General features: G+C 38.9%; 3 protein-coding genes across 3 annotated transcripts in view; 2 read left to right on the top strand and 1 right to left on the bottom strand.

The window, feature by feature from the left end:
- The window catches only part of LOC134196790 (protein timeless homolog), an 11,720-nt gene extending 7,976 nt beyond the window's left edge, over positions 1–3,744 (top strand). The window contains exons 19-30 of the mRNA XM_062666010.1: positions 81–431; positions 618–703; positions 757–815; positions 872–958; positions 1,122–1,227; positions 1,284–1,349; positions 1,415–1,555; positions 1,612–1,650; positions 2,294–2,362; positions 2,529–2,647; positions 2,792–3,084; positions 3,374–3,744. Of these exons, the coding sequence (XP_062521994.1) occupies positions 81–431; positions 618–703; positions 757–815; positions 872–958; positions 1,122–1,227; positions 1,284–1,349; positions 1,415–1,555; positions 1,612–1,650; positions 2,294–2,362; positions 2,529–2,647; positions 2,792–3,084; positions 3,374–3,659 (1,702 nt within the window). The 3' untranslated portion in view covers positions 3,660–3,744. The remainder of the gene's footprint in view (positions 1–80; positions 432–617; positions 704–756; positions 816–871; positions 959–1,121; positions 1,228–1,283; positions 1,350–1,414; positions 1,556–1,611; positions 1,651–2,293; positions 2,363–2,528; positions 2,648–2,791; positions 3,085–3,373) is intronic.
- LOC134196229 (uncharacterized) lies at positions 3,672–5,285 on the bottom strand. Its single transcript, XM_062665312.1, has 5 exons — positions 5,072–5,285; positions 4,406–4,514; positions 4,280–4,350; positions 4,120–4,188; positions 3,672–4,048 (listed from the first exon to the last, which is right to left on the bottom strand). The coding sequence occupies exons 1-5, from the start codon at positions 5,217–5,219 to the stop codon at positions 3,807–3,809; spliced, it is 639 nt and encodes a 212-aa protein (XP_062521296.1). The 5' UTR covers positions 5,220–5,285; the 3' UTR covers positions 3,672–3,806.
- A 28-nt stretch (positions 5,286–5,313) lies between these two features.
- LOC134196228 (EF-hand domain-containing family member C2-like) overlaps positions 5,314–10,000 on the top strand; it is an 8,617-nt gene continuing 3,930 nt past the window's right edge. The window contains exons 1-7 of the mRNA XM_062665311.1: positions 5,314–5,447; positions 5,517–5,604; positions 6,607–6,778; positions 8,733–8,934; positions 9,157–9,510; positions 9,662–9,766; positions 9,920–10,000. The exon at positions 9,920–10,000 is cut by the window's right edge and continues 58 nt beyond it. Of these exons, the coding sequence (XP_062521295.1) occupies positions 5,406–5,447; positions 5,517–5,604; positions 6,607–6,778; positions 8,733–8,934; positions 9,157–9,510; positions 9,662–9,766; positions 9,920–10,000 (1,044 nt within the window). The 5' untranslated portion in view covers positions 5,314–5,405. The remainder of the gene's footprint in view (positions 5,448–5,516; positions 5,605–6,606; positions 6,779–8,732; positions 8,935–9,156; positions 9,511–9,661; positions 9,767–9,919) is intronic.

Below are 10,000 nucleotides of genomic sequence, written 5' to 3' on the forward strand. Positions count from 1 at the left end.
TGAGTTATCTAAAGATGTTTGTTTCAATAGCCAGAAATGTGACTAGATAAAGACTTAGTATCACTTTTGTTATTTTTTAGATTTGCTCATACAAAGATAGTCTACGCTTACTGCTTGTTACTGAAAAACTATCATCAGAACACCAGCCATACTAATCACTGCATTATCAAGATGTTGCATCGTATCAGTGTCCAATGCAAAATGGCTCCCATGCTTTATCACATCTCAGTATTTGTAACAATGGATCAAATATTGAATGATCCAGCAGCTTCTAAGATGAAAGAGATGGTGCAATTTGCACAATACATTGTGTCCGGGTTCTTCAAAATGGCAACAGCTAATGCATGTATGTTTGCTGAGCTGTTGTTCTGGAAGAGACCACTTGATGTGTGTGAACTGCAGGAAGGATATGGAACTTTAGAACGGAAACGGTAAAATAGCCAATGCAAAGTGAAATGTGTTGTAGATTCATCTCTTTGTATGTCTTAGTCTAATATATTGAGAGAGGAGCATTTTCAATAGAGTACTACTTTACTAAACTTAATGTCAAATAGATCTAGAAGCGTGTCTTTTAAGTTGCAGTCTAAAGTATTGAGGAATGTCTTGTTGTTTTGTAGAGCTCTAAAACTAAGTAGAAGTGTATGGACATTTGAGCAAGAAGAGCAACTGACTGAACTTTACCACAAACACAAAGGAGCTTCAGGCATGTCTACATTTAAAGTTATCAACTGGTTTGTCATCAAGTTTTGTGTTTAGATTTACTGGAGGCTATTCTAATTGATCTTCCACTTGAACCAGAACGAACTCGAAGACAAGTAAAATTAGCTTGAAATGAGAGATGATTAACAATTTATAGACTGTGATTTAATAGATTGCTGCCAAGTTGTTACAACTAGGTCTCGTCAATGACAGAAAGGAACTACACAAGAGAAAAGTAGGAAGAGGAAAAAGGCGAAAAGTGAGATTTTGTGTTGTAATCTTAGAATTGTGAATACTAGCATACCGTAATACATTTACGTTTGGTGCCTACAGTCATTTTGTTTTAGTATAGAGAAAATGAATTATACGTATATTCAGTGGATTGAGTGTTGAGATGTTTCTTATCTTTGTATCGTCTTAAGGGTGGAAGTCTGTGGACAGAGCATGAAGTAGAGAAACTGCAAGATCTGTTTTTTGAATTTGCTCTTCATGACAACCAACTGCATGAGATTGCAGCACAACTGTCAAGTGAGCACCAACTGAGTTTACTCTGGACTTCCTTATTCACTTTGCTCTTTGTGTAGCAAAGAATGCTGATCAAATTGTTCAGAAATTGCAAGAGCTTGGATTGATGGAGGTATCAGATCAAGGTGGGAATGAAACCAAGCTTGTTGTGTTGTTTGTACACTCATTGTGGGGATTCTTGTACACACAGATGATGAACTGAAAGACGAATCAAATTCGTCTAATGACAGTAATGATGATGACAATGGAATACATCCTGCTAGAAGGAGGCAACCAGTGAGGAGCCCAACAACTGTGCAAAGACCAACTCGGCAACCAAGACTACCTGCAGGTAGACTGCATAGTATAACTTAATTACAGTGACCTTGCTGATGTTTTGCTTTTTAGCAAACTGTGTTGATGTGGTGAGACAGATTCATGAAACTGGTGAGAATTTTTAGTGTGTGTGTGTGTGTGTGTGTGTGTGTGTGTGTGTGTGTGTGTGTGTGTGTGTGTGTGTGTGTGTGTGTGTGTGCAGCACGGTGGAGCAAATGGTAGAGCGTTGATGATGACATCCGGATCTTGTATTCCGTGATGAGGGTTGAAGGTTTGATCCTGGTGGAGGCGACACTGTCGCAGTTTCCTTGTGCAAGAAACTCACCCACACTTGCTTCTCTCGACTCAGGAGTATAAATGAGTACCTGGTCATTGACTGGGGTGGACAAGACCGCTGGCTTGGCAGTAACATCATGCAGCAGACGGGTACGTGTGGGCCTTGGTGTCGAGCTGCGTCATTGTTAGTGCCCCTGGATGACTCTGGCCAAGCTCCAGGTGGATTGTAGCGCTGGCCCCAAGACTCCACGTAGCGCATGAAGGCCCTGTCTCTAGAGGCAGGGGGAGCTATCTCCGCAACTGACCTCAAGGTCGACGCCGAAAGACGTGGAGGGCTTAACATTTGTTGTGTGTGTGTGTGTGTGTGTGTGTGTGTGTGTGTGTGTGTGTGTGTGTGTGTGTGCACGCGTGCCATACACATACTGATCAGAGGGCATGTAATGGCTAATTTAAAGTCTCACTGTCTCTCTCAACTTAGGTATGTCACAAACACTAGAATGGCTGGAAGAAAATCTTGCTGCTGAAGCAGAAGATCGAGCACAAGATGGTCAGTCCAAATTTATGCACATAACATACATATACTACATTTGTATTCAGTGATCAGCAATGTACGTACTTAAAGCATGGAATCTTTAGCTGCAAATTTTGGCTTTACACTAATGGTTTGATTGGTTGGTTTATGTGTTATTATGTCGTGTGTTTGTATTTACCAGATGAGTGGGAAAATCTTCCGCTTGTTGCTGTTAGTACTACTGATGTGCAAGCAGTTCAGCATGATCTGTTTGTTCAGCTGCTAGCAGGTCTGGGTATGACACCACCTGAAGTTGACCAAGTGAGCTCACACATTGTGGTCTCTGTTTGAGTTGCTGTGTGTGTGTGTGTGTGTGTGTGTGTGTGTGTGTGTGTGTGTGTGTGTGTGCGTGTGCGTGCATGTGTGTGAGTACATGTGTGTTTATTGTTTCATGTTTGACTTCAGGAGTTTCATTGGTGCATTCCCAGTGATATGACACCTGAAGAGCTCAAACAAGCTGTCAAGGTTTTTCACTCAGACAAAGAATCAGGAGCAAATTCATTGGACCTTGTTGTTGAGTTGAATGAAGAAACATCATCTCAGACAGCCACAAATTTGGAAGTGCATGCAGATTATGACATACAGAGGATTGGAATTGGTAACAGAAAACTATTTAAACAGACGGACGTATCAATTGAGACAGTTGGAGACGATTGTAACGATGAAATCTCAAGTCAACGTCAACGTAACAAAATTAGGTTAGAAATTCAGTGTTGAATATGATGTGGATAGAAGCAAGAAATGAAATATTATTAGGACAGATGGATGGTTGATAGAGACTTTGATATGTTACAGAAAAGTTGAGGCATGCACAAACAGCTGATACAATTGGATGTACAAACAAGCAGACAGACAAGACACATACAAAGACAGATATACCGTACTAATAATGCAAACACAAATTCTTAGACTGTACCTCACACTCAGTTATTTCAGTTACTAAATTGTCCAAGACACCTAACACTCTAAACTTGTTTTTCTCCACAGAGAAACAAAGCGGAAACGGGTTCGTCATTTATCGGACGATTCCACAGAGGAAATGGATGACGAGAAGTCACCACCACCACAAGACGACTCAAACAAAATCCAAAAGTTACACAAGAAACGAAGGCAATTGATGGATGACAGTGAGAGTGACGATGACGTCGTTGTATGCCACAACAAAAGACCACACGCACAAACTCTTGACTTGAAAGGCGACAACTCTGACTCAGAGTCGGATGTTGAGAGTACAAAAAAGTTAGTCATCATTGAAAGCGACAGTGAGCATTGACTATGTTTCAGATATTTAAACTTTTTCTGCTGTTAATATAATTGATATCAATAAATCTGAGTAGTAACTAAAAACATTAAACCAATTGTGTGTATCTAAGAGGCAAAATCTGTACGACTGTGATGAGTTGATGAACGGATGGAGCGTCTAGAATGACACGTGGTGATGTCGTTCTATCAGTGGGTTGTGTGTTGATGGTATGCTGGGAGTGCTGCATCGGTACGTTCCCGTCTGAAAAGCTTGTCTAATGCTACCGTGTCCTGATGGTGAGCGAACGTCACGTTGATCAGTTTGAGTCGATGAGCGTGACCCTGTTGCTGTCGCCGCTCTCATGTGACCACTAACTGGACACGCCTTCCTGTACATCCTGGCATTTCGAAAGACATCACCTGTAGTAGAAACAACCAGAGCATGTATGTGGCACTGCATAATGGATTGTGTTGTAGTGTATTGTCTCTACCTGTTGGTTTGGGTTTCCATTGATCAGCAACGAGTGGTCTGTCTGTCTGTGATTCTTGTAGCTTCACGTCTGTAATCAACATATATATATGTGTGTGTGTGTGTGTGTGTGTGTGTGTGTGTGTGTGTGTGTGTGTGTGTGTGTGTGTGTGTGTACATACAGAGAGGCCTTTCAAATAAGTCTTCATCGATGTAGCAATTCTTTGCGATTTTTCTATACGAGTTATGAGACCTGGACAGGATATATGTGGAGTTGGGCGATTCAAATGTGTGTAGTGTGTTGTTACCTTCGTGGACTTGGAATGAAGTCTAAAGCTGCTGGTTTGACAAATACTCCGTGGCCATCTTGACATTCGAAGTATCGTTGTCCCCAGTAAAGACCGCTGTGGCCTTGTACTATATTTAGATCAAGGTTGTGAACACACACACACACACACACACACACACACACACACACACACACACACACACACACACACACACAGACAAACAGACACACACCACACACAGACAGATAGACATAGACAGACACAGACAGACACACAGACAGACAGACACACACACACACACACACACACACACCACACACAGACAGACAGACAGACAGACAGACAAACAGACACACACACACACACACACAGATAGACAGATAGACAGACAGACAGACACACACACACACACACACACACACACACACACACACACACACCACACACACACACACACACACACACACACACACACACAAACAGACAGACACAGACAGACAGACAAACAGACACACACACACACACACACACACACACACACACACACACACACACACACACACACACACACACATACACACACACACACACACACACACACACACACACACACACACACACACACACACACACACACACACACACACACACACACACACGTGTATACACTGTACTGTACATCACCTGACGTGTCCATCTCTAATCCTACCCACACTCCTCTCTGCATCACAACTCTCCCCTTGTACCTCACAGTCCCAACAAGTGCATCGTTCGGAAATTCATCAAGCTGCACCAAAACTCGTGCACCGACGCGCACATTACGATACAACATCAAAGCGCCTATGCAGAAGCCTCAAACAAGAACGCAACGCGTTGCTATACATACATCCGGGACTTTTTAATTGCGCACGCGCATCTTACTGACCCAGTTGCCTGGTAACATTGTAACCACTCGTGGTCGCACACTCTCTTCTTGCTGCTCGCTGTGTTTCCAATCTTTTGGATTTCGTAGCCTGTCATGTCTCTTCCGTTTATTCCAGGCTACTCGTTTGACAAAAACGTGAGTCGTCGTTTGTAGCGAGTTGCCGCGCAATCTTTGAAAGAATTTCTCTGTTTTGTGACGTCGCAGTTGGGAAGGAATCGTTTCCATAAGTCTCAAGCGTTTGAGTACCGCAACGACGTGCCAGTCTACTTCGGAGAAAGCAAGCCAGGCATCGGTAAGCCAACAGAAAATTGTCAATAATAATTAATTAATTAATTATAAATAAATAAATTTACTTAAATATGTTATTTTAATTTATTGTTTTATGCTTATTTTATTTGCTTTGTTGCTTTTCTATTAGTTTATGCTTAATTTTTAAATTAGTTGATTAAGTAATAATTTAATATATTTAATTAAAATTTATTTTAATTTATTATTTATATTTTATATTGCTTTTATTACTATTTTTATTTTTAGTTAACAAAAACTGGTCAATAATAATTAATTATTATTAATTAAATAAGCTATAGAAAAATAGAAAAAGCATTTAAAATTTATATAAAGCAATAAATTAAAATAAGTATTTTACTTTATTTACTTATACTTAATTTTCTAAATTAATTTTTAATTTTTAATTTTAGTTGAACAATAATTTTATTTATTAATTATTATCTATCAATTTATATTTAATTTTAAATTAATTTTTTAATTTTTTTTAATTTTAGTTAAACAATAATTTAATAAATTAATTTTTAATTTTAGTTAAACAATAATTTAATTAATTATTATTTATTAATTTATATTTAATTAATTTAATTTTAATTTTTTTTCAATTTTAGTTAAACAATAATTTAATTAATTAATTAATATTTAGCAATTTATAATTAATTAATATTTATTGATATTAATTTTAAATTTTTTAAATTAAGTAATAATTTAATTGATTAATTAATATTTATTGATTTATTATTAATTTTAAATTTATTTTTTAAATTTTGTTAAACATTAATTTAATTAATTAATTAATACTTATTGATATTGATTTATAATTAATGTTTAAATTTATTTTTAATAATTTTAATTAAGTAATAATTTAATTAATTAATTAATATTTATTGAATTATAATTAATTTTAAATTTATTTTTAATAATTTTAATTAATTAATAATTTAATTAATTAACTAAATATTTTATTATTTAAAATTTTTAACTTTGATTAATTAATGTGTTTGTGTAGGCGGAGTGCCACTTCCTGGTCAGGACCTTTCACCAAAGACGAGTGTGTTTCCAACAGGAGCTGGTCCTGCATCTCCGGCGTGGGTTGCTTTCGATCGTCAGGTGTTGAGATTTACTGCTTACTTTCAAGAAGCTGTGCATGAACTGAGAGGAGAGCAGTACAGAGTGAGAAAGTGAGTTGGATGATTGTCATTTGTTGTAGTAATCTAACTGCTAATCAGTTGGTTTGTTTGCCTGTCTGTTTGTTTGTCTGTCTGTCTGTCTGTCTGTCTGTCAATACATATATTTTCAAACATTGAACTATTATACTCCATCTAAGCAAAGCAACTAAATACTACCCAAGCCAATAGGGCTTGGTTCTACCTGTCTGTCTGTCTGTTTGTTTGTTTGTCTGTTTGTTTGTTTGTCTGTCTATTATAGTTATGCAGTCAGTCTGTCTATCTGTCTGTTTGTGTGTCTGTCTGTCTGTTTGTCTGTTTGTTTGTTTGTTTGTCTGTCTGTCTGTCTATCTGTTATAGCCATGCAGTTAGTCTGTCTGTCTGTCTGTTTGTCTGCTTGTCTGTCTGATTGTTTGCCTGTTTTTTTGTCTGTTTGTCTGTTATAGTCATGCAGTTAGTCTGTCTGTATGTCTGTTTGTCTGCTTGTCTGTCTGATTGTTTGCCTGTTTTTTTGTCTGTCTGTCTGTTATAGTCATGCAGTCAGTCTGTCTGTAGTTGTACAGTCTTGCAACTCTCGTGTGATTTTTAAAAACTTGTTGAAGTTGTCTAAGTGCAATTTTGATGATTTTCTGTATGATAAAGACGTTCAACATTTTGTTCATTGACTGTTATTGTTATGCATACGTAAAGTTAGCGATTGTTATTAGTAGAGTAAGAGTTCAAATATAACAATCTGTCTGTCTGTCTGTCTGTCTGTCTGTCTGTCTTTCTGTCAATACATATATTTTCAAACATGAACTACAATACAATAGCAATAACCGTTAATTACTTGTGTCAATAAAATGTTCCTAAAGCAACTGCATACTAGTAACTACATAAAGGGATATACATGTCCCTGTCTAAATAATTAAAGAGCAACTTGTGTCTGACTGTCTGTTAACGTTCTTCACTTGACAGCTGATCTTCTTTGATAAAACTTTAGCATTACCTGATTGTAGAGCAACTGATAAGCATCGCCTCCGATAATTCTTAAACTGGCCTCTGTTTTTCCTCCCAAATTCGTCAACCGATTTCTTAGACAGTTGATGGAGGTACTTGTGAGCCTCCCAGCCCCAACACCCAAAGGGTTCCAGTACTAAAGGAATCACTTTTGCGTGTCCTCCTGCTACTAGTATCTTGTCCTTATACTTTTTCTCTTTCAGTTCTTCTCTGGCTTGTGCTGCAAACCCATCTTGCTCTGTTGCTCTTTCAATTATGTTTTGATTCCAAGGGTGAGCCAGTGAAATATCAAGATCATAGGATGTTCCAATGCAAGCATCAAAAACTGAAATGTCTGGTCGGTCGTTGCTGTTAGCGTAACGATCTTTAACTTGACATGATGAGGGATTGAAAGAGTTCTTAAACAATCAGCCCAGACACCAGTGATGGCGTAGTGTGACCAAACAGGGCCACCCCCTGTTTTGCAAGTAAGGAGGTGAAAACCGTGTTCATCAAGCCTTCGACCACATTCACACTGCTTTAAATGAGACGACAGTGGCATACTACAACCCAACCTCACACGTGTTGCCAAACGGTAATCACCAGAACTAAGTGCAAACTTCGTGGAAGTGGAAATAGCATCCAACCATGCCCCTGCACCCTTCCCTTGCAGAGATCTCAGACGAGCCTTATCTCTCGTAGACTCCAATCCTTGTATAAATGTCGAGGGTGTATGCTTGGTACGCTCCAAGCTTAGTTTGTGTTGGAGATTTTGGTGTCACTAAGGATGTCCTGTTTGTTTGTCTGTCTGTCTATTATAGTCATGCAGTCAGTCTGTCTGTCTGTCAGTCTGGCTGTCTGTCTGTTTGTTTGTTTTTTTTGTTTTGTGTGTGTGTGTGTTTGATAATTAAAGTTGTGTCTATCTTCTTGTTGGTTGTTTGTTGTCTCTTTTCCCATATCATGAACCACAATTTTTGTTTATTTCACCCAGATGTCTTATCTACTTCTACTTGGAGGATGATAGCATCCAAGTAATTGAACCAAAAGTATCAAACAGTGGCATTCCACAGGGCACTCTCATTCGGCGTCATCGCGTTCCACATCCTCCACCAAACGATGATCGTTTCTACAACATTGAAGACTTCAATGTCGGCAAAGAGATAACACTTTACTCAAGGACATTCAAGATAACGGTCAGTCTACAACTTACAAACACAATGAAATATTGAGATTCAAGCTTGACAAATTCCAGTGCAGACAAAGACTCTGTGTGTGTGTGTGTGTGTGTGTGTGTGTGTGTGTGTGTGTGTGTGTGTGTGTGTGTGTGTGTGTGTGTGTGTGTGTGTGTGTGTGTGTTACAATTACAGTTGTATTGTGCGATCAATCATATTACTCTCTTTCTCTTTCTGCATTAGGATTGTGACCAATTTACGCGACGTTTTCTAAACAAGCTTGGCACTCACGTTCCGTCTGCTGACTCTATACCTCTTGACCCATACTCCGACCAGAGACAACGAGATCAAGACAGTATGCAGCCTCTACGGCCATATGAAAAGCATGACACATTCAAGCAGTTTCTGGATCACGATCGTCATGTGCTGCGTTTCAATTGTGTCTGGGATGACACGGACAACATGTTTGGCGACACACGAGAGTTGGTGTTGCATTACTTTTTGGCTGATGATACGATTGAAATTTTGGAGACGATTCCACCGAACTCTGGAAGGGACACTGTGCCCATGTTCTTGAAGAGAGCGAGACTACCGAAGGTTGAGCTTGTGTGTGTGTGTGTGTGTGTGTGTGTGTGTGTGTGTGTGTGTGTGTGTGTGTGTGTGTGTGTTCACTGTAAGTCTATTTGAATGTTTGCCAGTTTTGTGTTTGTATGCTTGTCTGTTTGAGCATTAATGTGTTGTTGTGTAGGGACCGACGCCACTTCCCAAACCTGGTGAAGTTGCAGATCGAACGGTTCTCAATGTGTTTGGTCCAACAGGCTACGGAGGAAGATACATATTGGATAGTTTAAAGGTATGCATAGACAATTGGACTAACACACACACACACACACACACACACACACACACACACACACACACACACACACACACACACACACACACACACACACACACACACATACACACACACACAGCTTAAAGTTTGAGCAGTTTTCTATTGTAGACGGGTGCTGTTCATACTGAGTGCTACACTGACAAAGATCTTGCTATTGGTGCTGTAATTGATGTTATGGGCAGGAGAGTG

The sequence above is a fragment of the Corticium candelabrum genome, chromosome 21, assembly GCF_963422355.1.
Source record: "Corticium candelabrum chromosome 21, ooCorCand1.1, whole genome shotgun sequence".
NCBI classification, from domain to species: Eukaryota; Metazoa; Porifera; class Homoscleromorpha; order Homosclerophorida; family Plakinidae; genus Corticium; species Corticium candelabrum.

Coding starts and splice junctions, on each gene's coding strand:
- LOC134196229 (XM_062665312.1), bottom strand. CDS start 5,219: ATGTTGTATCGTAATGTGCGCGTCGGTGCACGAGTTTTGGTGCAGCTT. Junction 4,189..4,279: donor CTTATTTGAAAGGCCTCTCT/GTATGTACACAC, acceptor TGTTGATTACAG/ACGTGAAGCTACAAGAATCA. Junction 4,049..4,119: donor ATGGAAACCCAAACCAACAG/GTAGAGACAATA, acceptor TTTCTACTACAG/GTGATGTCTTTCGAAATGCC.